At 39.5% G+C, this 21,423-nt stretch overlaps 3 protein-coding genes across 4 annotated transcripts; all 3 read right to left on the reverse strand.

Moving 5' to 3' along the window:
• Positions 1–5,051: 5,051 nt before the first annotated feature.
• On the reverse strand, positions 5,052–6,685 carry spi2 (Spi-2 proto-oncogene). The gene is made up of 5 exons (XM_070854232.1): positions 6,668–6,685; positions 6,304–6,388; positions 6,159–6,226; positions 5,869–6,022; positions 5,052–5,518 (listed from the first exon to the last, which is right to left on the reverse strand). The coding sequence occupies exons 1-5, from the start codon at positions 6,683–6,685 to the stop codon at positions 5,211–5,213; spliced, it is 633 nt and encodes a 210-aa protein (XP_070710333.1). The 3' UTR covers positions 5,052–5,210.
• Positions 6,686–7,940: 1,255 nt separating this feature from the next.
• On the reverse strand, positions 7,941–9,423 carry spic (Spi-C transcription factor (Spi-1/PU.1 related)). Of its 2 annotated transcripts, none has more exons than XM_070854063.1 (5): positions 9,342–9,423; positions 9,138–9,225; positions 8,846–8,904; positions 8,643–8,745; positions 7,941–8,551 (listed from the first exon to the last, which is right to left on the reverse strand). In XM_070854063.1, the coding sequence occupies exons 1-5, from the start codon at positions 9,378–9,380 to the stop codon at positions 8,070–8,072; spliced, it is 771 nt and encodes a 256-aa protein (XP_070710164.1). In that variant the 5' UTR covers positions 9,381–9,423; the 3' UTR covers positions 7,941–8,069. The 2 variants fall into 2 exon arrangements, with proteins under 2 accessions (XP_070710164.1, XP_070710163.1); XM_070854062.1 differs by having other exon boundaries at positions 8,643–8,748.
• Positions 9,424–14,305: 4,882 nt separating this feature from the next.
• LOC139221916 (bcl-2-like protein 13) lies at positions 14,306–20,234 on the reverse strand. Its single transcript, XM_070853865.1, has 2 exons — positions 20,105–20,234; positions 14,306–15,664 (listed from the first exon to the last, which is right to left on the reverse strand). The coding sequence occupies exon 2, from the start codon at positions 15,621–15,623 to the stop codon at positions 14,748–14,750; it is 876 nt and encodes a 291-aa protein (XP_070709966.1). The 5' UTR covers positions 15,624–15,664; positions 20,105–20,234; the 3' UTR covers positions 14,306–14,747.
• Between the last annotated feature and the right edge of the window lie 1,189 nt (positions 20,235–21,423).

Raw genomic sequence — 21,423 nt, forward strand, 5'->3', positions numbered from 1 at the left:
CTGCCTCTATTTGCCCACAGCTTTGTCTCTGAGGGGATCAGGGATGTTTATGACAGTGGATGAACATGGACTGTGCAAAGGTGCATTACGATGGGAGCCAAGCTGAGCTTCACATTAGGAACCTAAGTTTCCTCTGGCTGTTGCGATCTCCTACGCCATTTCGACCACAAATCACTCAACAAGACATTGGGATAAAATCTGGGTGTGAGGAATGAGGGATTTTAGAGCTTGCATCTCTCCAGGTGTGTCAGAGCCAATGAAAGAGCACCAAAGTCGTGATGTCCACTTCCAAAACGTAGTCTATCTCATTCATATAGCCCCAAATTACAAATTTTGATCCTGTAAGGGCTTTACAATCTGTACAGCACCCTCTATCCATAAACCCTTTGTTTGGATAAGGATAAATGCTCCCAAAAAAACTTTAATGTTGGTAAAAACAGAAGGAGAAATCTCAGTAAGAGCAACAGAATAGGGATCCCTCTTCCAGGACAGACAGACAAGACATGTTTATGTGCAAATCATGGCTGACGAGTTAGTAACAGATCACATAGACAGATCAATGGTCCCTTGGAGGACAATGACTTTATTAAAAAGTTGTATTGGCTCTCAGTTGGAAGGCTTTCAAGTTTCAAGCAAAATGTTCCATTTCCTCTACATGGGCATGTCTGGGTCAATGGTAGACCCCCACAGAGCTGAGCTAATGGGGAGGGTGGCAGTAATACCATATCGTAATGACAGACAGGAGAGGATTAAATGGGAATGTTGATGGACATGATGATACAGATGAGTGACGTTATGGTGTGGATGAGAGATCTAATGTGGGGGTGGGATAGGGGATGGGTTAAAATGCTGTGTGTGGTTGAATATGGAGTTGAATTATGGTAGGGGGCTGGTCCGAGGGGTCCAAATTGGCCATTCCTATCAACTCCCATCAATCATCGGGAAGACAAACACAAACAGGTTAGCGTTTATCCTCATACAGCCTGGCCGTCTCTCAGTTCTTCCAAACTGCAACATCCTTCACAGGTCTTTATTTGCGTCCGCCACGGCACTAAACAGCATTCCTCCACTGCACTTCATCATCGCGTCTTTCTTCAGTTTGCCAATGCCCAAGCAACAATAGTTTCTGTTCATGAACCTCAAATCTTCTCCTGCCCCCCAGGATAGTAGAAACATGCATGCATCAGTAATACAATACCACTGTCAAAGTCACTTTGAGGATTCCTATGAACGAGCTGGCAGACGAGCCATAAAGTGATGGAGCTCCCTGCAGCAAGTATCAACTGACTCCCCTCAAACAAGAGCAGCAAAAAAAAAAAAAACACAGAATTGGGCTAAATGTGTTACAGCAAGTCATTAAATACAACACAGAATTGCTTTAAAGTTAAGCATTTTTGCCATCAAATGAATTAAAACATGCAGTTCAGCAGGCTTATTTTGGATCTCATGGCAGTTCTGTATGGCTGTTGCATGCTTTGATATCACTGCTAGAAGCAACATGCTAACCCCATCCTCACTCACCACTCCTACCTTTCTTTGTGGGCTCTGGCATCTTTAGCCTCGTCCCAAGAAAAGCGTCAAGGAGTCAAAAGGCGGAGGTAGGTAGGTAGGTGGCTTCAGAGTAATGTGACTCTACAGGAGGCTGGGTAAAGCGTGGTGGCCCTCTCGTCCAGGAGGGAGAGAGATGATGATGATAGGAGGAACAAAAACCTCTGGGACCCCTCGGACCAGAGTGATGGAAGATGAGGAGGGCACAGGGATACTGTTTGAAAATCTCAGTGGGGGAGGAGAGGAGGACCAGGGACAGATCCAGGAGGGACAGGCTTTCAGGCCTTATATAGAGCGATGGCATGCCCCTCCTCTCTGTAGTGGACAGTGAGGCTCTGTCCTACACTTACTGTTGCATCACTGTCCCCTACCAACAGGCTGCTGTGCTAACTTTTTAGATGAGACAGAGAGTGAATGTGAAGTTTATTTTTTTTATACTGCCTTGTGCACATTTTTCATTTATACTTAAGAAATTATGCATTTTAATCGGTATTGACTTACTGGCTTGAATCTGCACCTTTAAACCTTACTAATTAACATGTTTTGTCTTACTTCTTTTCATCATACAAAAACTTCTTAAAATGTATAAAAGTATAAAAATGTCGCCGCGGTCCTTAATGCACTCCAGAAGTAGGTGAGGAAGGAGGAGAAATTAGGAGATGGGATGTAAAAGGGAGAGGTGCCGTCATTGTCACAGGTCTAAGGCTGATATAATACCATCCCACAATCCCAGATGATAAACGGCATATTCGGAAAATCCGTGGATTTATTAGAAAAGAAAAGTTTGAGATGACATTCAGTGACTTGATGCCAGATATCACTTTAATCTGGAAGGAATGCTGTCCAAGAACAGCCGGCTTTCCAATCTGGCAAATAAATACTGTGGAGATGCCTGGGCGGTGGCTATATGGCCTATACTTAGAAAGCTGTCATAAACCCTGACATTTGACATGTGTATCTGACATGAAAAGAGCGTTTCATCGTGAATTATGTAAGTGATGTGGCTGCTTTGGTCCCAATGAATCTTTTTAGCACGTCAAACACAAGCGATAAATCAGGTGTGGTCTCTGATAAGGTCGTGAAGATTAAACAACACAGCTTAAAGCTGCTGGATTTACGAGCAACAACAAGCCTGATGCTTTTTTAACCAACAACACTTTGAAGCTTCTCCAAGTGTACACCAAACTCCTGCAGAGAATCTAACAACATCACAAGTACTTGGTGGTTACAATGAGATCTTAATGAGCATGGAAGTGCACTTAAAACATCCTCAGACAACCAGACAGGACAGTAAAGGCGAGGCACAAGGCCTATTTGTGGGCCATGGATACTGTCTGTGCACAGGAATGCAGCTTAAGTCTACACTCAATGATGTACCATCATAGCTCGGACAGTCATAGCACACGGGATGATCCTCGAAATGAGTCACTGTCACTATATCACTGGATCTATATGGCAAGCCTACGCATATCATGTGATGCGGAAGCTTTTGATTAACATACTCTCTCTTTAAATGACTGTTTTGGTAATTTAGTCCAAAGTATGTGGCCTTTCTTGGTAACAGACACCCATAGCTCAGTTAGCCCCATTTATAACCTGGAGTGGGCTCCAGAAGTAAATACTAGGCTTAGGGAAGTATCACGTGGGTCTGCTACAAAGAGCACAAAACCATTTGGTATTGCCTGGGACGGCCGAGAGTTCACATCATAGAGGCGATTTAGTCATGAGGTCACACCACACAGGAAAGGAACAAGAGGAGGCTGGAAGGTTTGAGGTGGACGACACTGACACCCTCTGGTTCCTGCCAGCCATCAAAAACTATTACACGAAGGAAAACACTTGCACACACACTTGTCAATGAGTCATGAGGTGCATTATGCTGCTGCATGATCCTTTTCTCTCAGGAAAAAGACAGTATTCTTCAAGTTATAGTAAAAATAAAAAGTAGGATATTTGCCTAATAGTATTGAGATAGAAAAATAAAGTTGGAGAAAAGTAAAATACTAATAATAATAACTAATAGTTTAAGTACCTCAAAACTGTAATTAAGTACATCACTTGAATAAATGTACTCACTTATATTCCAGTGAAGTTGGGAGCAATGGGCCAATAAAATGCATTGAGATGTCAAAAAATAATTGGAAAAAATAATTGTGTTCTTGTGGTGTGATTATGTTATGCTTGTTCCATATGTTGTCTTTATTATATTGTCATACGCTGGTTTGAAATCTGAAAACTCAATAAAATCAAATATATATAACTACAAATCTCAGGGCATCAAAACCCGCAACCAGTGACAACATATAGTACAGAACAGTATGTAGCGCATTTCCTGTTGTTTTAGCTCCGCACTGTAGCACATTTATTCGTTTTCAAATTCAACCTAGTGCTTATTTCCATCTTTAATTTCATGCACAATGAAAGCCCAGTTGCGTCAACCTCAAATGGGGCATTTGTGTTTAAGACTTTACATGTATTTACAAAGACTGAATAAGACTGAGAATGAGATAAGAAGTATACATATCAGCCTTAAAAAGTACAGAATCTGAGTACAAAGTATAAGCAACACAAAGTATAAATATAATTTTAAAAAAAAGCCTTGGAAGCCAAAGTATGAGCTGGAAAAGTGCAGTAAAAGTGTGGTGCGACAAATATGGAGTGATGATGGTTTTTGTTGAATAGCTGCGTGATGTGTGCTTGGTGTAGAAATACTGCACAAAGTGAATTTAACACATTTGTCAATTCTTCACAATTTCCAAATGATTTCCTGGGAAGTTTCCAGGAAAGAACAATGTAATGTGCTACTAATGACAGGAAAGACAGAATTATCATTTCCAATCAGTTCCCAAACACGTCAGAGCACTACAGGTCAGCTAAAAATTAATTAAAAAATGTGAAATTTGTTGGAAAGGTCTGCAGGCAAATATGAAGATCAAAATTTCCATTGATTAATACATAATGAATCATTATTTGCTTGGGTTTAAATTAATATTGTCTTTCAAGGAAATTCTGTTGGAAATCAACACAAATAGATGAACTAACTAAAAGAACAATCTCAAAACTGGCTCTATTTTCCCAGTAATTAATACCAAACTATATGATTCCTTTAGGAAATTATTACCAAAAAAAAGACCTGATTCCCACAGTAATCATTAAATATGATGAAGGTATATGATTCATTTATTTTTACATAAACACAAACAAAACATTCAACCAATTTTAATACAGCTGAGGGTCCCTCACCTCTGTAGTCAGCTTCTGTAGAGCTATGATACACAGTTATTGATGAATTGTTAGTTCAGATTACTGATGGTGTTCTCCTCTCCACTACTGTAGTATTGCCTTTATATTTTTCTAATTGTGCAATTGATGTTTTATCGTGTTTGTTTTCAAAGTTCAGTGTTTGAATTCATTGTTATTTTTTACTCCATCCCTCAAACGTAGCTGTTAGCTATATCTGGTGCAGTGAATGTATTGTGAAAACAATTGAACTGCTAAAATGTTTCCTTTATTTCTTTTTTATTATTTACACCATTAGCATTTGCATATGCTAACTTAAAGAAAGTGGATTTGCAAAGCTGACTTGTCACACCGGTAATGGAAAAATAAGCACATTTAGAGTTTTATATGAGATGATAGGAGCTACACAAATCTAGCAAACATTAGGAATCTCCTCGATGAAACTTTTGCAGTGACATCAGGGTGCCTCTGCTGAACTGGTAGGTGAGCTTCTTCTTCACCTTGAAGATCTCTCCAGATCGGGCGTAGTTCCTGAGGGCACGTGACATCTTCTGGTAAGTCATGGGCCTCTTGTTGCCCTTCCTCTGCCCCCAGAGTGCCGCCACCTGGTCCTTGTTCGTGGAGGAAAAGCGGAAGACGCCAGCGGCTGCTGGCACCCAGGAAACACAGTGGGCCATGTTTGGATCCTCCAACATCTCAAACAGAAAGTGAAAGAGTCGCACCTTTCTCCCTGCAACCATTGAACAAAGATTAAGTGGCATTATGAAGGCTTTACTGGGATTTAAATGAGCCTTTGAGAGCAGCTGTGCTGCACTAAACAGTTAGTGGTGCTTACAGTTAATCATTTCCTCAAATGCAACAATTCCCAGAAAATCTCTTTAGTGGAGAGAGGAAAGCTGTAAACACTGCAGTTATCTGATAAATATGAAAAACAGCTACTGAGCTAAGCCCTACACAGCTCCATTGTTTTTTTCACGGTAAAGGGAACGTCTCTTATTTGCTATCCTGGTACTGTTTCCCTCAGGCTATGAGCAACCGGGGCAATAACAGTATCTACTGACCAAAAAAAGGAGAACTCACCACTCCCCGCTGCTCTTGCCGGGTGTTTGGTTGGTTGTCTCGTTGATACAATGTTTGGCAGTGACCCACGCTCAGATAATAATGCTGTTGTGTTTTGGCTGAGAGCTGGTGGGGCATCGTGTACTAGCAAAGGCTGAAGTGCAGGTTTGATGTCCTTTGATTGAGGAAATGAGGGAGAAAATGTATCGTACAGAACACTGAAGAGCTTTACAGGCTACCTTATATGTGCACATTTTACTACATGAGGTGTACAAGTGTCTTGTGTGGGGGACAAATATTTCAATGCTCACAAGTGGCTCGTAGCATGCGCAGCACTGCTCACATGATTCTTTATCTGCAGTCCAGTGCACCCTGTTGTCTGTGCATAAGAAAAAGTTGCTACAGTAAAATCACTCTTCAAATATTAAAATTTCATTTCCCAGGCTTTCCTCTTACCATTTTCTCCAGTGTTTTGTCTGTAGTACTCCTCCAGGAACTCTAAGATCACCTCCAAATCAGACTGAGTCTCCTGGAAAGAATTCTAAAAAGATTTAAAAAAAAAAAAAGATTAAAAAAATCAGCCTCGAAAACTGCAAACTTTTGAAAGATTTTCCCTAATGATGTATTCTAATATCATCCATGCAATAAGTCTGCTCTTTACCATCACTGGTGAGGTTGAGTGTAATGCAGTGCAGTCCTTGCAGTTTGGGAGAATCTCATAAAACTGACTTTAAGGCGCTCAAGTACCCTGACTCTTATTATACCCCCGACAGGAGTGGTCTTTCTGCATAATACCAGACGTTTTCTACCTCAGGCTCACAGGAACAATGACCACCATCCCACAAAGCCCCAACACCAGCACCAGTCAACCCATCAACAAAGCCTCCCAGCGCTGACCACATCCTCCCCGCTGAACCAGATAAGACCTGGCCTGGAGGCAGCGCCTGCTAAATGCTCTCTTTTCAGGAAAAACACACTTGCTGCCATATTTATCCTCACAGGATGTGTCTAAATTTCAGATTTTGCTGTGCGCTTGCTGCAATATTTCACTACAATGGAGACAGTGCCAAATCTTTCAACACAGTCTTTGCATGTTTGTGTGACAATGCCACTGTTTTCTTTTTTGACAAAGGACGAGAGCGCAGCTGCAATGTGTGATTATCAAGTCAGTAAAAAGCACAAGTGAGAGTACACAGACTGATTTATTGCTTGTATTCAAAAGGGGAAAAAAATAAAAATGGAATAAAAAAATTAACTGTTAAATAATCTACAAGCATTTATTAATACACAATAAAAAGTATACAAAGTATACAAACATCATTTTTCTTAAATAGTTTTATCATGAAAAATGGTTAAAATGTACCTGTCATGACACAGAATGCTTATTACTGGTTGCTTGTTGTAAAAACAGGACAACTTTTGAACATAAATTGGTATATTTTGTTTATATAAAATAAAGTTATAATATTACCTCTTTTGCACATCATAGAATAAAAACACTGGGTCTGCACTGCAGAGGAGTTTTTTGTATAACCTATATTTTAACATTTTAGGGGTAAATCTAGTTGTAATCTAGTTGTAGTTGTAAATTTATGAGAAATCATCACAATTAGAAAATTTAAGTAGAGTTAAGTTATATGTTAGTTAGATTGATCGGTAAAACTTTTTTCAGTCCCTTTGTTTCATGTTTCTAGATGCTTTTTCACAATGTCAGCCAGTATTTACAATTAAGTTAACGAAGTTGAGTGATTTGAATTTTTAAATTACATTTTTAAATTATGACATGTGAAAGTATGAAAGTATGAAGTATGAAAGTTGAAATCAGCAAGATGAGTTAACAGCTCTCAGATCTTAATCAGACTCTTAAATGTCTACACTAAGCCTACATCATGTAGAACGTGTGCTGGCATTAGCATTAAGACAAATATAACTATTTTGTTGAGACTACTTAAAGTGATCAGAATCTTCAGTTTCTTCTAAATCATCAATTCCTCTGGTTTTTAAAAAGAAAAAAAAGAAACGCGTCTTTATTCACTTATGGACTGTTCTCACTTGTATTATGAGTATTTACAAATTAATCTTAAGTAATTTGGAGCAGAAAATTGCTAAATAAATAGTGTCAAAACACTTTAAAGTGAGGAGCGTTACTGTTTGTCACATATATAGTCTTTGAAAAACTTTTTAGGGATTTTCCCTCTCGTGTGATTCAGCCGTCCTCCAGCTCAGAGTTTGGTTGTGCTGTGTGAAGTGAAGCTGGAGGCCAGGTCATAGTCTTCCTGCAGCTGGTAGTGTCCGTAATAGCCGTGCCAGTCCACCACTGCAGAACCGCAGTAGCTCTGCTCAGCCAGGCTTGGCTGCCGGCTGTGGACCTCCTCTTGTGGAGGGTGGCAGGGCAGGTGCATGGGCGCCTGTGCAGAGCCGAGCCTGTGCAGGATGTCTGGGTTGAATTGGTAAGTGAGCTTGCGGCGCACTTTCATGATCTCACCGGTCCGGCTGTAGTTTCTCAAAGCTCTTGCCATCTTCTGATAGGTCATGGTCTTGCGGTTGCCCTTGCGTTGGCCCCAGCACTCGGCCAGCTTCTCCTTGTTCTTGGAGATGAAGTGGAAGGTGCCGCTGCCACTGTCTGTCCACTGGATCGAGTCGCCCATGTTGGGGTCATTCAGAGCCTCATGGAGGTATTCGTATAGTCTGAGCTTCTTGCGGCCTGAGGAGGTTGAAGTGGTTTTGTTTTAGTGATTAAAGACAAATAATGAAGTCCTTAATGTAAAATATATTGAAAATCTGAACCTGCTCACCTTTGCTGTTCCTTTGTGGTGGTAGGATTGTGTAGAAATGAGGCGATTCATTTTGCATCGAGTGACCCAAGGAGACATCAGGCATGACCTGAGGCCAAGACTGCTGCTGAAAGAGAAACATTTAAAGTCAAAAAAACACCACTTTATAAATCTTTTCCCCTGTTTTTCAGACACACACATTAAGAATTTTTTGCAATACTTACAGCCATGTCATTCCAGTGGAATGGATACTGGGTACTCAGAGTCTCATAATATGTGTATTCTGAGAAGGAGAAAAAATCTAGATAAAATACAATTGAATTCATTAAAGTGTTACAATTAGTCAAAACTGTTTTCTTTACATGCTAAACGAGAAGGAAATTGAAGATTTTCAAGCATAAAATCATGCATTTAAAAAAATAATAAATCTGAAATTAATAAAGCAAAACTTTTATATTTATGGTCATGTATTTTTACAGGAAGTTGTGTAACCTTTCCGATAGATTTCTACTGTACCTGTGTCATAATATGAATTGTTTGAATGCTGTTGAATTACATCAATTGCATCCTGGAAGTGTTGGTTGATGTCGTTGTCCAAGGAAGTCTAGAACAGATCATTTTAAAAAATTACTTTTTCCTTTAAACATGTATAAAAATTGAAAACATGAGAATAATTTTTCCAAATAACTGTAATGAAAATGTAGCATCCTTTCAACTCACCATCTTGTATGTCTGAGTGTTGCCCTCAGTTGAGGCCATTTCTGTCCTAAAAGGTGAACACCGTCACACTAGTGCAGGTGTGCAGTACTTGGACAGGTATATATATGTTGCAGACCTCCTCTCTACCTGTTCAGCCACATGAATAGTGAAGAGGCCGGTCAATTTAAATGCGTTAACGTCACCATGCACTGCAACCCTATACTTCTTCTTTTTTTGGAGGACAAATATCTCAGAATCACACTCTCCCCCATAGTGGTGATCACAATCTGCGAACAACAAAAACCTCTTTTATTGCACACTCAACCCAGGAATACCACCAATTCTCAGCCTAACCTGAGAATTTGCATATCAGGCGAGATATGTATCTAACATACACATCTCTAATCGGTGCTCTTCAGTAATGCGCTTTCTGTAAATTGAAATTTGAGTTTGTATAGCTGCAGGAAACTTTCTGCTGTGGTTCTCAGTGAATGAATGAATATTTGCATGAAGTGTGGCTGAAAACACAAACAATGACTGACCACTAATTAACGATAAATCAAAGGTCCAGCAATAGTAATAGAAATATATAAACGTTTGCTTTATATTCCACTTTAATTTAAAGGCATCATTTTTCAGTAGCATTTAATATAATTTCTAGTTTCTATTTGAAATAGTGAAAATTTATAATTGCATTCCACTTCTCTCTGTTCTGCAATTCTACCTTTACATTTCACAAAAAATAAAGAAAAACTAGTGAAATGTTTGGTGGAAAGAAACACAAATCCTCTCAGATGTTGCAAACAACTAACTTTGTTCCTCTTTTTTTTTTATTTTATCACTCATGATCATTAAAAAGACACAGAAGCAATTGTTACATTTTTTGGCACTTAAACTTTTTTTTACAACTGTTTGCTTGGATTTTAAGAGCAGTTTATTGTATGATCCTTAAAAGTTGCAATAAATATTAAAATATTGTTGTCCATTGTTAATTTTAGTGTTTTAAGCCTGCTGTCCCTTTATTAAAATATTTTTCTATCAGTGTCGCCGAAAACAAGCTCCGTATTCTGCACACCGCAGGTTTATTACGGTCCGCTGTGGAGCTGAAACCAAATTAAAATAGACTATCATGACTGAATGAATGAAAATGAATTTCCAATTGTCCAGAATGCCATAAACACGGCGTCAGACAAATGTGATTGTAAAGGTTAATGGTTAATAATGCGGTGATCTCAAACTCAGCCTGCACCTTTTTTTCCCCTCAAAGCCAACCCCCCTTTTCAAATAAACATGGGCTTTTTGAGAAGTTCATTTATCTCAGGCGTGCAGTTTTAAATATCAACTGACTGGCTCCTGAAGTTCCCCTTTCAGCCCGGTTAAGTGTGGTGCCAGTCAGGCCTGAACGATGCGCTGGAAACATCATGGAAACAAGGAAACGGTGATACACAGATTATTGCAAAACCATTACGTTACATTGTTAGATTACAGGAGCAGGCAGAATCCATTCTGATGTAATCAGATCAGAACTAGATTTGTATTTGTTATTTTATTTGCTTTTTACTCAGTGAAATTGCAACCAGTAAAGAAAAACACCTTGTTTCAGTAAGTGTAAGTGTAAGTGTAGTGTAGTGTAGTGTAGTGTAGTGTAGTGTGTGTGTGTGTGTGTGTGTGTGTGTGTGTGTGTGTGTGCGTACGTGTGTGTGTGCGCGTGCGTGCGCCCGTGGGGGAGAAAGCAGTGTCTGTGTGTGCACGCATGCAAATATGCATGTGTGCATGTGAGATGTGTGTTTGTGTGTGTTTCCTGCCGGTGCAGCAGGCTGATAAAAAACAAAGAACCACAAACCTGGTCCTCTCACCCACTCCGTCTTTCCCTTTTACCATTCAGGCTGAAACTTCTGTCAAATCAACTCTATAAATCAAAGACCACAACCTGTCGGGCTGCAGCTGAGGCCTGACAGATGTGTGCTTGTTTGGTGCTGTACGGGATGCAGGGCTGGCTGCTGTGTGCTCCATTAGAGTCTTTGGAGTCTTAAAAAGTTGTTTTAACTGTTTTATGTCTTATGTTCTATACAATTATTTCATTTTTTATAGTGTTCTTTATCATAAAGTGATCCAAACTTACTACAGTCATTATCTATCTATCTATCTATCTATCTATCTATCTATCTATCTATCTATCTATCTATCTATCTATCTATCTATCTATCTATCTATCTATCTATCATTTCATTGATAATTGTATATTTTCTGTATATTTGACCCATCTAAAGAAATGCTTTAGTATAGCACAATTCTTGCTATTATCTGTGTATCATAATGTTGACGATGTCAGCAAATCCATGTTTTTTATGTGATCAGGTGTGCATGTCTGTTGAGAGAGAAGGGAGCACGGGAGGTTAAGAGATTCGTGTTTGTCTATGAAGGTGTCACAGTATATTTTCTGGCAGAACAGACAAGCTGCAGCTTAATCTTTCAAAACAAAGAAGCACTTTCCTTCCTCTTCTCAATTCAATAGCTGCGTTAGTGTTGGCACCCATGTGGGAACGGCAGGCTAACCGCAGCACAGTCAACCCCATTGTTCTTCTTTATTTACTGGCACTCGTAAAAATCAAGAAGTGTTAAAGCCACTGGAATACAATTAGTCTCTCGGGCTGAATGCTGCTGTGACCACAGAGTTATAATCATTATCTCTGAGATCAAGTTTGTGTCCTGGGTGTCAGAAGCATCAGAAAAAAGGTGATGCATGCAGTTGGTTCAGAACTCTTCACTGTGTCTCTTCTACATTTTACATCTCTTTATTTGTTTATTTACATTTTTAGATGTATTTTTAATTTCTTTAATGTTTTCTAATCCCTGCAAAGCATTTTATCTTGCAGTGAAAGGGAAGTTTCGTAACATAATTTATGCTTACACATAGTTGTATAACTTTAAATCCATTTAGCCTTACTTGGTATTTCTGCAGGTGACTTTTCCTTATCATGTTTATGCTTTAAAGAGTATGATTGAACAGAATCAAGCTTGGTTGATAAATTAATTGTTAGTTAAATTGCATTTTCTGATGCCGTTGATAAGGTTGACAGCAGTTTGTTAAGACACTGAAATGTTGCTGACGAACCAGCAGACGGCAGGACGGAGCAGTAAACCAAACACATATCAGATATCTGAGCAGAAGCAGGGCTGTGGCCAGGGCACATTTTAAACAGTGTTCCAGTCGTGGGGGTTACAGAGGGAATTTACTCTTTAGTGTACATTTAATAAGTCAGATTACCTGTTGTCTGTCCCATCCATCCTCTGTGTGTCTTCTTTTACTTCCCATAGCATGAAGTCCAGAGGGAATGATGCTACCTAGGCTAAAAAGATCACTTTCATTTACTGTCAGCTCTCTATATATTTACTGTACAGCTCACTAAACCACTGTAAAGAGAAACTTACATTTAACAAAGGCGAATCTGCTTCACTCCCTCAAAGTTTAATACTTTTTCTTTCCGATTTACTGACACTGGGAGGTCAACGGTCAAAGCTCATACCACTTGAGCTGAGAAGGGTTTAGATTCCTGTTCAGACATGACATATTTGGTTATCTAACCCAACTTGATCCAGTTCTTGATTTGAGTTCAGACTGAAAACGTTGCATTGATGTGGACGTGTAGTTTCAGGACTTGAAATCTGATCCAGTAACAGATCCATGAGTTAGAAGTCTGATGCCAAAACACCGCAGAGATTTATGAGTTAATGAGAAAGAACTTTACAACTTTTAAAAACTATCATGATGGCAATCATCTGTGACTGCACACAAACTCTCCAAAAAGTACCAGCAATGTGTGCTTGTGTGCAATGCGACCTCAATGACAACTCCAACTGAACTAACTCTGCAGTAGCATTACAATGACAGACAGAAGATAAATCTGAGAGAAACTGGGCCAAACTCTTCTCTAATCTTTGCTTATTGTGTAACACTGGTCTTTCCCTCTTTTAAAAATGGTTTCAAATGACGCAATTTGAAATCTTATAGGTCACAAATAGAGATGACCTCACTGAGTTTTATCACTTGACTTTGCTATTCCCCTCAGCTTGAAGAGAAGCATCTAAGAGTCAGGTATTAGCTAACAGAGCTAAAAGAGACTGAATATTGGATTTGATTCATTAGGTGTCCAGAAACAGAGCTCCAAATGAAAGACAATGTTGCTTTGTATCTGCTGAATATAAAATAGGCAAATGTTTGCTTGCAAGTTTGCCATATCAACTTAAAAGGTGACAAAACAGTATGTCATTATGTGTGCTGCTTATCTTTGCTGCCCCCAAGTAGGCAAAAAAAACAACCTGTTATTTCAGGTTTAAAGGTGAAAAAAGGTTGTTCTCATTCACTCAATACACTTTCCTGCTGTTCATTTCATATGTGCAGCACAGATACAGGCAGTATGTGGAAAATATTGGTGTGTGTATATAAAAGCTGGAATGCGCTAGTCTAATATTCCCATTCAAGCCAGCATTTGGATGACCAACGTTTTTAATAACTTCACCTTTGAGATACAGATACCAAGGTTCTTTGGTAAAGTCTAGAGCAGGGGTGTCAAACATACGGCCCGCAGGCCAAAACCGAAAAAAACAAAATTGCAGAGAAGACGTTAACTGCTTTGCAAAATACTATATTGTTCAGTTCCAGATACCTGTGACAAAATGTTTTGTTCCTTTGTAGATACACTGTGATCTGTAAGTTGTAATGCACATGTGTAAATGATAAACTGAGGCATAATACTGTTGAAATTGCACTTATTTTTCTTAAGAAATTTCAGCTCATTCATAATGTTTTGAAAAAAGATAGTTCATTAAATGTGAACATTTTCAGAATGTACTTTTTGGCACTGAAACAAAGGGAAACATTTGGAGCTGTCTTTCTTTATAGGTTATTATGCTATGATTTTACTGGTCCGGCCTACTTGAGATCAAATTGGGCTGTATGTGGCTCCTAAACTAAAATGAGTTTGGCACCTCTGGTCTAGAGTAACATAACATACCAAGAAGAGGAACTGGTATCTAATCCTATCCTTTTGTGGTGTAGTAGGAAGAGAAACAAAAGAAACACACAAAGAAACATCAAACAACCATTTCAAGTGTCAGGATTCTTTAACATTGTACCTTAAATGATTGATTTTACATTCCCAGTTTACATTTTACTGGCTAATTTTCCTCAGAGATCTCTTGTATACAGAAAAATAAAGGCCATGAGCTCTGCTGTGAGCTGAGGTAGCACAAAACGAATTAAAAAAAAAAATCAAATTAATGTGTCTAATAATACATTACAATACAAAGAGTTTCAGAAAATGAAATCCAGAATTCAGTGAGTGAAGTGGAATTTTTCATTTGGAATAGATTAAAAAACAAAAAACCTGTGTTGAAAGGGTGATTGATGGTTAAAGGGGCGTTTTTCTACTTTCTGCAGTAGGCCACAGCTCCATATGCCACTACTCCCACAACAGCTACTAAAGCAGCACCTCCACACAGCAGCTCAGTGGAGCTCAGAGGATTGGAAGTCTTTGGTGGAGCAGTCGGCTCCGGTTCCGGCTCTTCTGCTGCAGGCTGAGGGGCTTCGACTGAATGTTCCTCCACATCCGAGAGGGGAATCTGGGTGAATTTTTCCTGCTCGAGACTCTCTATCAGAGGCTCTGCTGCCAGCGGAGAAAGGATAGAAGGAGGGTGGAGCCTCTGAGTAGAATAAATCTCCTCAGCTTCAGAGGTCGTGGTTGAAGGGATGGGGGTGGATGTAGTGGAGGGGGGGTGGAGCCTGACGATAGGCAGGAGAGGCAAGGCCATTGGGGGAACCACCTGCATGAACTCTGCAGGCTCCCTCTCCATGTGAGGCTCCTCTGCTGACACCAGGACCTCCTCAGTTTCTGGGGCCTGGAGGTCCTGCTCCTCCTCCCTGAGCTCAGCCAGCTCCCTCTCCCCACCTAAAACACTCAACACACTTGTGTGCAGCTCATCATCTTCCTCCTCCTCCTCCTCCTCCGTTCTCCTCGCCCTCTCCTCCTCCTCCTTCTCTGCCTCCTCAAGCATCTCGGCCTCCTCCCGCTCCAGGTGGACCATGTCAGAGTTGGAGGAGTGGTTCTCCTCTCCGGCCAGAGCCGCCCCGTCACTGCTGTCCAGGCTCTTGCTGTCCTCAGGGTCCACGTCGCCCATCGTGGACCAGGAATCTGCCAGCAGGCTCTCACTCTGCCAGGGTCCCGGGCTCTCTGCCTGGGTCAGAGGCAGAGCAGCGGGGCCCGGGCTGAGGGAAGTGGCCTCCTCGCCTCCTCCATCCCCCATGCTGGGCTTGTCTGGGGCCTTTCCCTCCAGAATGAAGGCTGCTGCTCCAGAGACAAAACAGATAACTTCAGAGGTGGGACAAACTCACAAGTAAATCTCTATAAACTATATTTACTCAAATACTGTACTAGTAGTTTATTAGTAAAATAATCCATTTCATGCGACTCATTTCTGTTACATTTCAGAGGGAAATATTGTACTTCTTACTCCACTTCATATATTTAATGGATATAGTTACCAACCAGTTTGCAGTTATACCCAAATCAGTACCTGGAACATAAAGCAGTTTGAATGAGCTGACTAACTATAACATTATAAAGTGTTAATGCATCAAAGATAATAATAGTAATAATAATAGCTGCAGGCTGTAGCTTCACATATACTCTACAGACATAAGAGTGGTATTAAATGACTCCTCTCACTTCTAAAAAGAAAGTGAATGACTGTATTTCCTTGGCTATTTCTTAAAGTCAAAGTTAAATTGCAAGTCTCTTTTGGTTTCTTCAAGTTGCCAAAAAGTCAAAGTCACCATAATCATCATTTCTTGTTTTAAAAAGATAAAACAGTTACATCGAGTGAAAAGTTCAAGCCATAACTGTCTGATTTAATTGCCTCATTACAGTCCTGAATTTCTTTTATTTTGATTGAGGCACTTTGTAATTTTGTTTGGAAAAGTGCCACATAAATAAAGTTTATCAGTAGTATGAGAAAATAAATGATGGAAGACAGAAATAAACGCACACTGAGAATCCATGACATAGCCTACAACCAAAAATTCTATCCAATTTTCTATCCAAAAATGCCAACATGTCTGTGCCCTCCGTGACATCAGGGAGGCTGTAGTTGGAAAAAGTTGCTCACTGGCTGCTCTGTATTGCAGCGGCTGTGACTATCTTTAGCCCCGACCTGCATATCTTACTATGTTTAGGCACTATATACATCTCCATCTGTCACCCAAGAGTGGAAGCTATTTCAATGATTTCACATGACGTGAGAGTCGGATCATAAAATGGACGTGACATGCTATTAATTAAGTCTGAAAGCAGCAGCAGCAGCAGCAGCCTCTCATTCTCCCCCATAATGAGATACTGACATTGAATCTCAACAATCTTTAGTCCCAATTTCTGTAAAAATCATTTCCCAGGTTAAGGAATAATATTAAGAACCACTGTGGACATGTTGGTTTACATAAAATACGTCTCAAGGTGACCCCCTTCAACCCTTGTGTCACGTCTCAGCTTTGATTGCAGAAAGTATTCACCCCCATGCCAGCCCCAAAATAGATACTCTCAACACTTGCTCCTCGCTGTCTAATGTTGGATCACATTCACAACTTCTGGCCTCTCTGTGTTTCCTCTGCTTTCAGAACATGTCCCTGAACAGGTCTCTGCAGTGCGAATATATGAGTTAAAGTTAATGCCTACGAATGTGAAACATTATTAGTGGATCAGTGAAGATTAATAGATCATGCTGATGTGTAGTATTACTGTCCCTACTGTATATATCTGGCATATAATGTATTCATCCTACTGTCTATACTATAGTGTATACACTGTATTTACATCATACATCCAGCTCTTTATTCTGTACATAATGTAATATTACTATTACTTGTACTAATATCTACACAACTAATACTTTGTCTATTGTAATTGCTGCACATACTCACATTGTTTATGCTGTATATATTGTAGTATATTCATATCTACCAAAACTGTTTACACTATATACATATCACCACTTCGCACATATACATTTGTTTGAACTTTTGTCACTTGTGCTTTGATGCAAAACTGCTTTTCATGTCGGTTTTGCCTCCATTCACCATCAGTATAATCAGAATCAAAATCAGAGGCAGCTTTATTGTCCAGGTACTTGTGCACATACAGGGAATTTGCCTCTGATTTTAAGTTGTTTTCAATGCACTTTTACAGGAAGATAGAAAATAGACATCGAGCTAAAAACAAGGACAGCAAAGCTGAACAAAGGCAGGTAAAACAAACGCGGAACAATAAACATGAAATTGGAGGTGAAAAATAAAAAGCAACAACATACAATGTCTATACGCAAGTGATGCTGTTCTGTGTCTATATTAGCCACAGTGCACTTAAGATGCTTATAGTGAATTATTATGTACAAGCTAAGATGAAAGCTGGCGTTATGTCACCTAACAGCTCAGCCTTACTTAGTATATAGCTTGGCTGACTTTGGGGCTGAGACGGCAGCCTCTCCTCCCTCCACATCAGCAGTAAGAGGGAGGACGTGATGAATAAGTGACAGTGACTGATTTCTATGTAGCTATACTGTATATTCAGTGTGGACTCCACTCTTCAAATGTTATTATTGTTAGTTATGAAAAAAATAAGTGATGAGGCTTCAGGTTGTACCTGTGAACATTAATTAGGCTGCCACTCAAAACTGTTGCTGTGTTCTCAACCTTCAGATTTCAACTTGATTGAGTTTTAGTTAGTTAGTTAGTTAGAATTTTAGGAACTTCCTAAAGTTGAACACTAAACATAAATGGGTTCACTATGAGGTTGGAAGGATTCAGAGTAGATTAGTGAATTTGGATAAAATGCTATCAAATGCTGTTTGAAAAGGGATTCATTCATGAAGCACAGTGCATCCCTGTTCAAATTGTACATTTTATATTTCATAATTCTGTAGAAATCTCCTTCTAATTCAGTTAAAAGATTAAAAAGAGATGAATTAATGTTATTTCTTAAAAAGACAACAACTGTAACTTACCCCTATTTTTTATTTAGAGGTACTGGTGCCCCTAAAAATAAATGTAAGCCTAGAGCCCTGCTTAATGAGACAAATCCTTTGACAGCCTCCTTGGCTTAGATATCTGTTACATTTGCACTCAATCTTACATTAAGTTGTGAGTCCAAAATCTATGAGGTGAACCTGATTACTGAGTACTGCAAAATAAATGGTAGCTGCAGCAAGAGCTGAAATATTCATCAAATTTAACATTTAGAATTACAGTGTATTTGATTTTGCAAAATGAACCTTGAACCTTTCTGTGTGGAGTTTGCATGTTCTTCTGTGCCTGCATGGGTTTTCTCCGGGTACTCTGGCTTCCTCCCACAGGTTAATTGGTGACTCTAAATTACCCATAAGTGTGAGTGTGAGTGTGAGTGTGAGTGTGAGTGTGAGCATGAATGGTTGTCTGTCTCTATGTGTTGGCCCTGTGATTGACTGGTGACCTGTCCAGGGTGTACCCTGCCTCTCACCCAAAGTCAACTGGGATTGGCTCCAGCCCTCCTGCAACCCTTAAGGATATGTGGTATAGACGACGGATGGATGGATGATCTAGATTGTATCATATCAGACGTTTAGTCTTTAAATGTCCTTCTTTCCTTCCTCAGTTCTACTTTCTGTAAGATAACTTGTGCAAGCCTGAATGGTTTTGGGATTTGTTCCTACCTCAATGCAGTCTTGACAGAACGTAAAACATAATGTGTAAATAGGTCCTTTGAGTACTGTGTATATGTTTGTTCTCATTTTGTAAAACACTATTTCTTTTGTGTTGCCTCACAGGGGAAAGCAAGCCCCCTTCCTGCCTCTTACGCAACAGCTTGGTACATTTTGTGCAATAAAACTTCTGACTCTGAGTTTAGCTGCTGGACAAAATCAATAAAAAAAGGCTTATTAGGTCTGGAATAAACATTTCCACTACACAGTGATGACTATAGGTTTGTTTTTCAGCATTCAGATCTGCCAAATCTGTAGTCTTATTATTTATTATAAATTCTTATTTATGATTTGGATATTTTGGATATTTTCATTTTTTCTAATGACTTCTTATGACTAAAATCCCTGACGGTGAATCACTCCACTCTTACCTGAGTGAGCAGACAGTTCCCAGACATCGCTGATTTAATAACCAACCTGCTGCCATATTGTCTGTACTGAATCTGTGTATCCTGCACAGACAGTGATATTTGAATTGGCTGAGATCAACAATTTAAACCATCTACACACAGAGGCTCGTCTGTGTTCCCGCCTGCTAACAGACTAATCAACCTTTTCTACTCTGTGATCCTCCTTTGCTTACTGGCCTACTTGAGTAATAGGATTCCCATTGATCCTATCCCAGCGATAACAGACTCATGGTAAAGTAAATGATCAGGGAGATTAAGGGCACTCTTTCTGTGTGAATGTGTGATGGGGACAGAGTGATATCAGATACCAGAATTTAGAAAAGGTCAGCTTTCAATGTCAAAGCGGGAGAACTACTTGATTAGAGCTGAGATTTTACCCTCAGCAGCAGATCAGAGTGACCAGTGACCCCTCTAACTCTGACATGCTCACAGATAACACACTTTCAACAAAGCATGGCAAACAAAGGCCAAAAAGAAAAAACTCAAAGACTCAAAGCCCAGTATACATTCTCTCATTCTTTCATCCAGATTTCAGGCTTCGCTCAAACTTCCTGCAGAGTGAATGAAAAGAAAAACAACATCCCAGCATACCTGTGTCCTCTTGGCGCTGTGGTGAAGGAGTCGCTGGACGAGAAGCGGGTGCTGGAGATCAAAGTGAGATGTGCATTCAGACACGAAGCCGCACAACAACAGATAGGCAGACATGCATGCTGTAGCTGGCACAGGAATAACAAAATGGACAAGCTGTGCAGAAGTCTCCCTCCCTCCCTACCTCTCTCCCTCTCTCTCTCACCCACCCCACTTCCCAAATCCATGACATAACAGTTGGCTGTGGAGCAGTCAGTGGTGACTTTGCTGTCAGTTCAGAGTGAGAAAAACTATGAGAAGTGTAAGTCAGTAGTAAATAAAAGACTGCTTAACGACTGAAATCTCAAATCAGACTTAAACCCGCGTGCTCACAGTGTGTGAGAGGTCAGCAGAGGTCAGTGGGTGAGTGTTTCACCCAGCTAAACTGTCTGTGGAGTTTCATGTTCACCGTCCAAACAGCAGATTATCACTCAGTCCTCAGTGTGCTGTGAGCTGGTGACACCGAGTGGAAAACGCATGTCAGATAGAGAGAAGAGCTATTTCTGAAGCTGAACTTTCCAAGTTTTACTTCCCTCTACTGGCAACACTAAGCCAGGAGGTGTTTATACGCCAGACCGACATGTATATTATGTATATATACACAATTTCACAGTGAAATCAATAATTTTTAACGCTTATTTTTTTAAATGCCATTCCTCCTTCCATACATTTTCTCCAATCAGTTGTGGTTTTCCAAGCTGACGTGCTCCTGTGTTTCTTTTTTCCTTCTCTCTCTCATCTCACTTTGGTTCTGTTAACTCTGTGAGTTCTGCGCTTTAGCTTAAAAAAAAAAAACAGAACCAGAAAATTCATGATAAAATTATGTGAATACAACAGCAAAATAAAATATGTTTTAGCATTGCCAAAAATTAAAGACCTCATAAAGTAAAATCAAAAAATTGATACTTGAGAGAAGTGTTTTAAGTAGTAAAATAAGAAGTAAATATAATAGAGAATAATATAGAGTTTTAGTATGTAAACTTAAACTTACTCATTTTCAAGCTTATTTGCCATTTCAATTGCAAAATTTGTTTTATACGCAAGTATAAAAACTCGCACACATTTGTACAGCTGTTTTGTTAGCAAAGTTACAAAGTGATCTAGAGGGAAAAATTAAAAACCAAAGCAAATAAAAACAATGAGGTTAGAAATGAATAAAAGGATTAAAAAACGGGTTAATGAAACAAAAGAAGATAACATTGAAATTAATTTTTTCCCATCTAAAATCTATATCGGTGCATATATTAATATAACATGAGTGAACAAGCCCTAAAAATGACACA

This window comes from Pempheris klunzingeri, chromosome 22 (genome assembly GCF_042242105.1).
Source record: "Pempheris klunzingeri isolate RE-2024b chromosome 22, fPemKlu1.hap1, whole genome shotgun sequence".
In the NCBI taxonomy this organism is placed as follows: Eukaryota; Metazoa; Chordata; class Actinopteri; order Acropomatiformes; family Pempheridae; genus Pempheris; species Pempheris klunzingeri.

Coding starts and splice junctions, on each gene's coding strand:
- LOC139221916 (XM_070853865.1), bottom strand. CDS start 15,623: ATGGGGGATGGAGGAGGCGAGGAGGCCACTTCCCTCAGCCCGGGCCCC.
- spi2 (XM_070854232.1), bottom strand. Junction 6,023..6,158: donor GCGCATGCTACGAGCCACTT/GTGAGCATTGAA, acceptor CCTCAATCAAAG/GACATCAAACCTGCACTTCA. Junction 5,519..5,868: donor GGCAAGAGCAGCGGGGAGTG/GTGAGTTCTCCT, acceptor CAATGGTTGCAG/GGAGAAAGGTGCGACTCTTT.
- spic (XM_070854062.1), bottom strand. CDS start 9,380: ATGGCCTCAACTGAGGGCAACACTCAGACATACAAGATG. Junction 9,226..9,341: donor ACACTCAGACATACAAGATG/GTGAGTTGAAAG, acceptor GATCTGTTCTAG/ACTTCCTTGGACAACGACAT. Junction 8,905..9,137: donor CAATTCATATTATGACACAG/GTACAGTAGAAA, acceptor TCTCCTTCTCAG/AATACACATATTATGAGACT.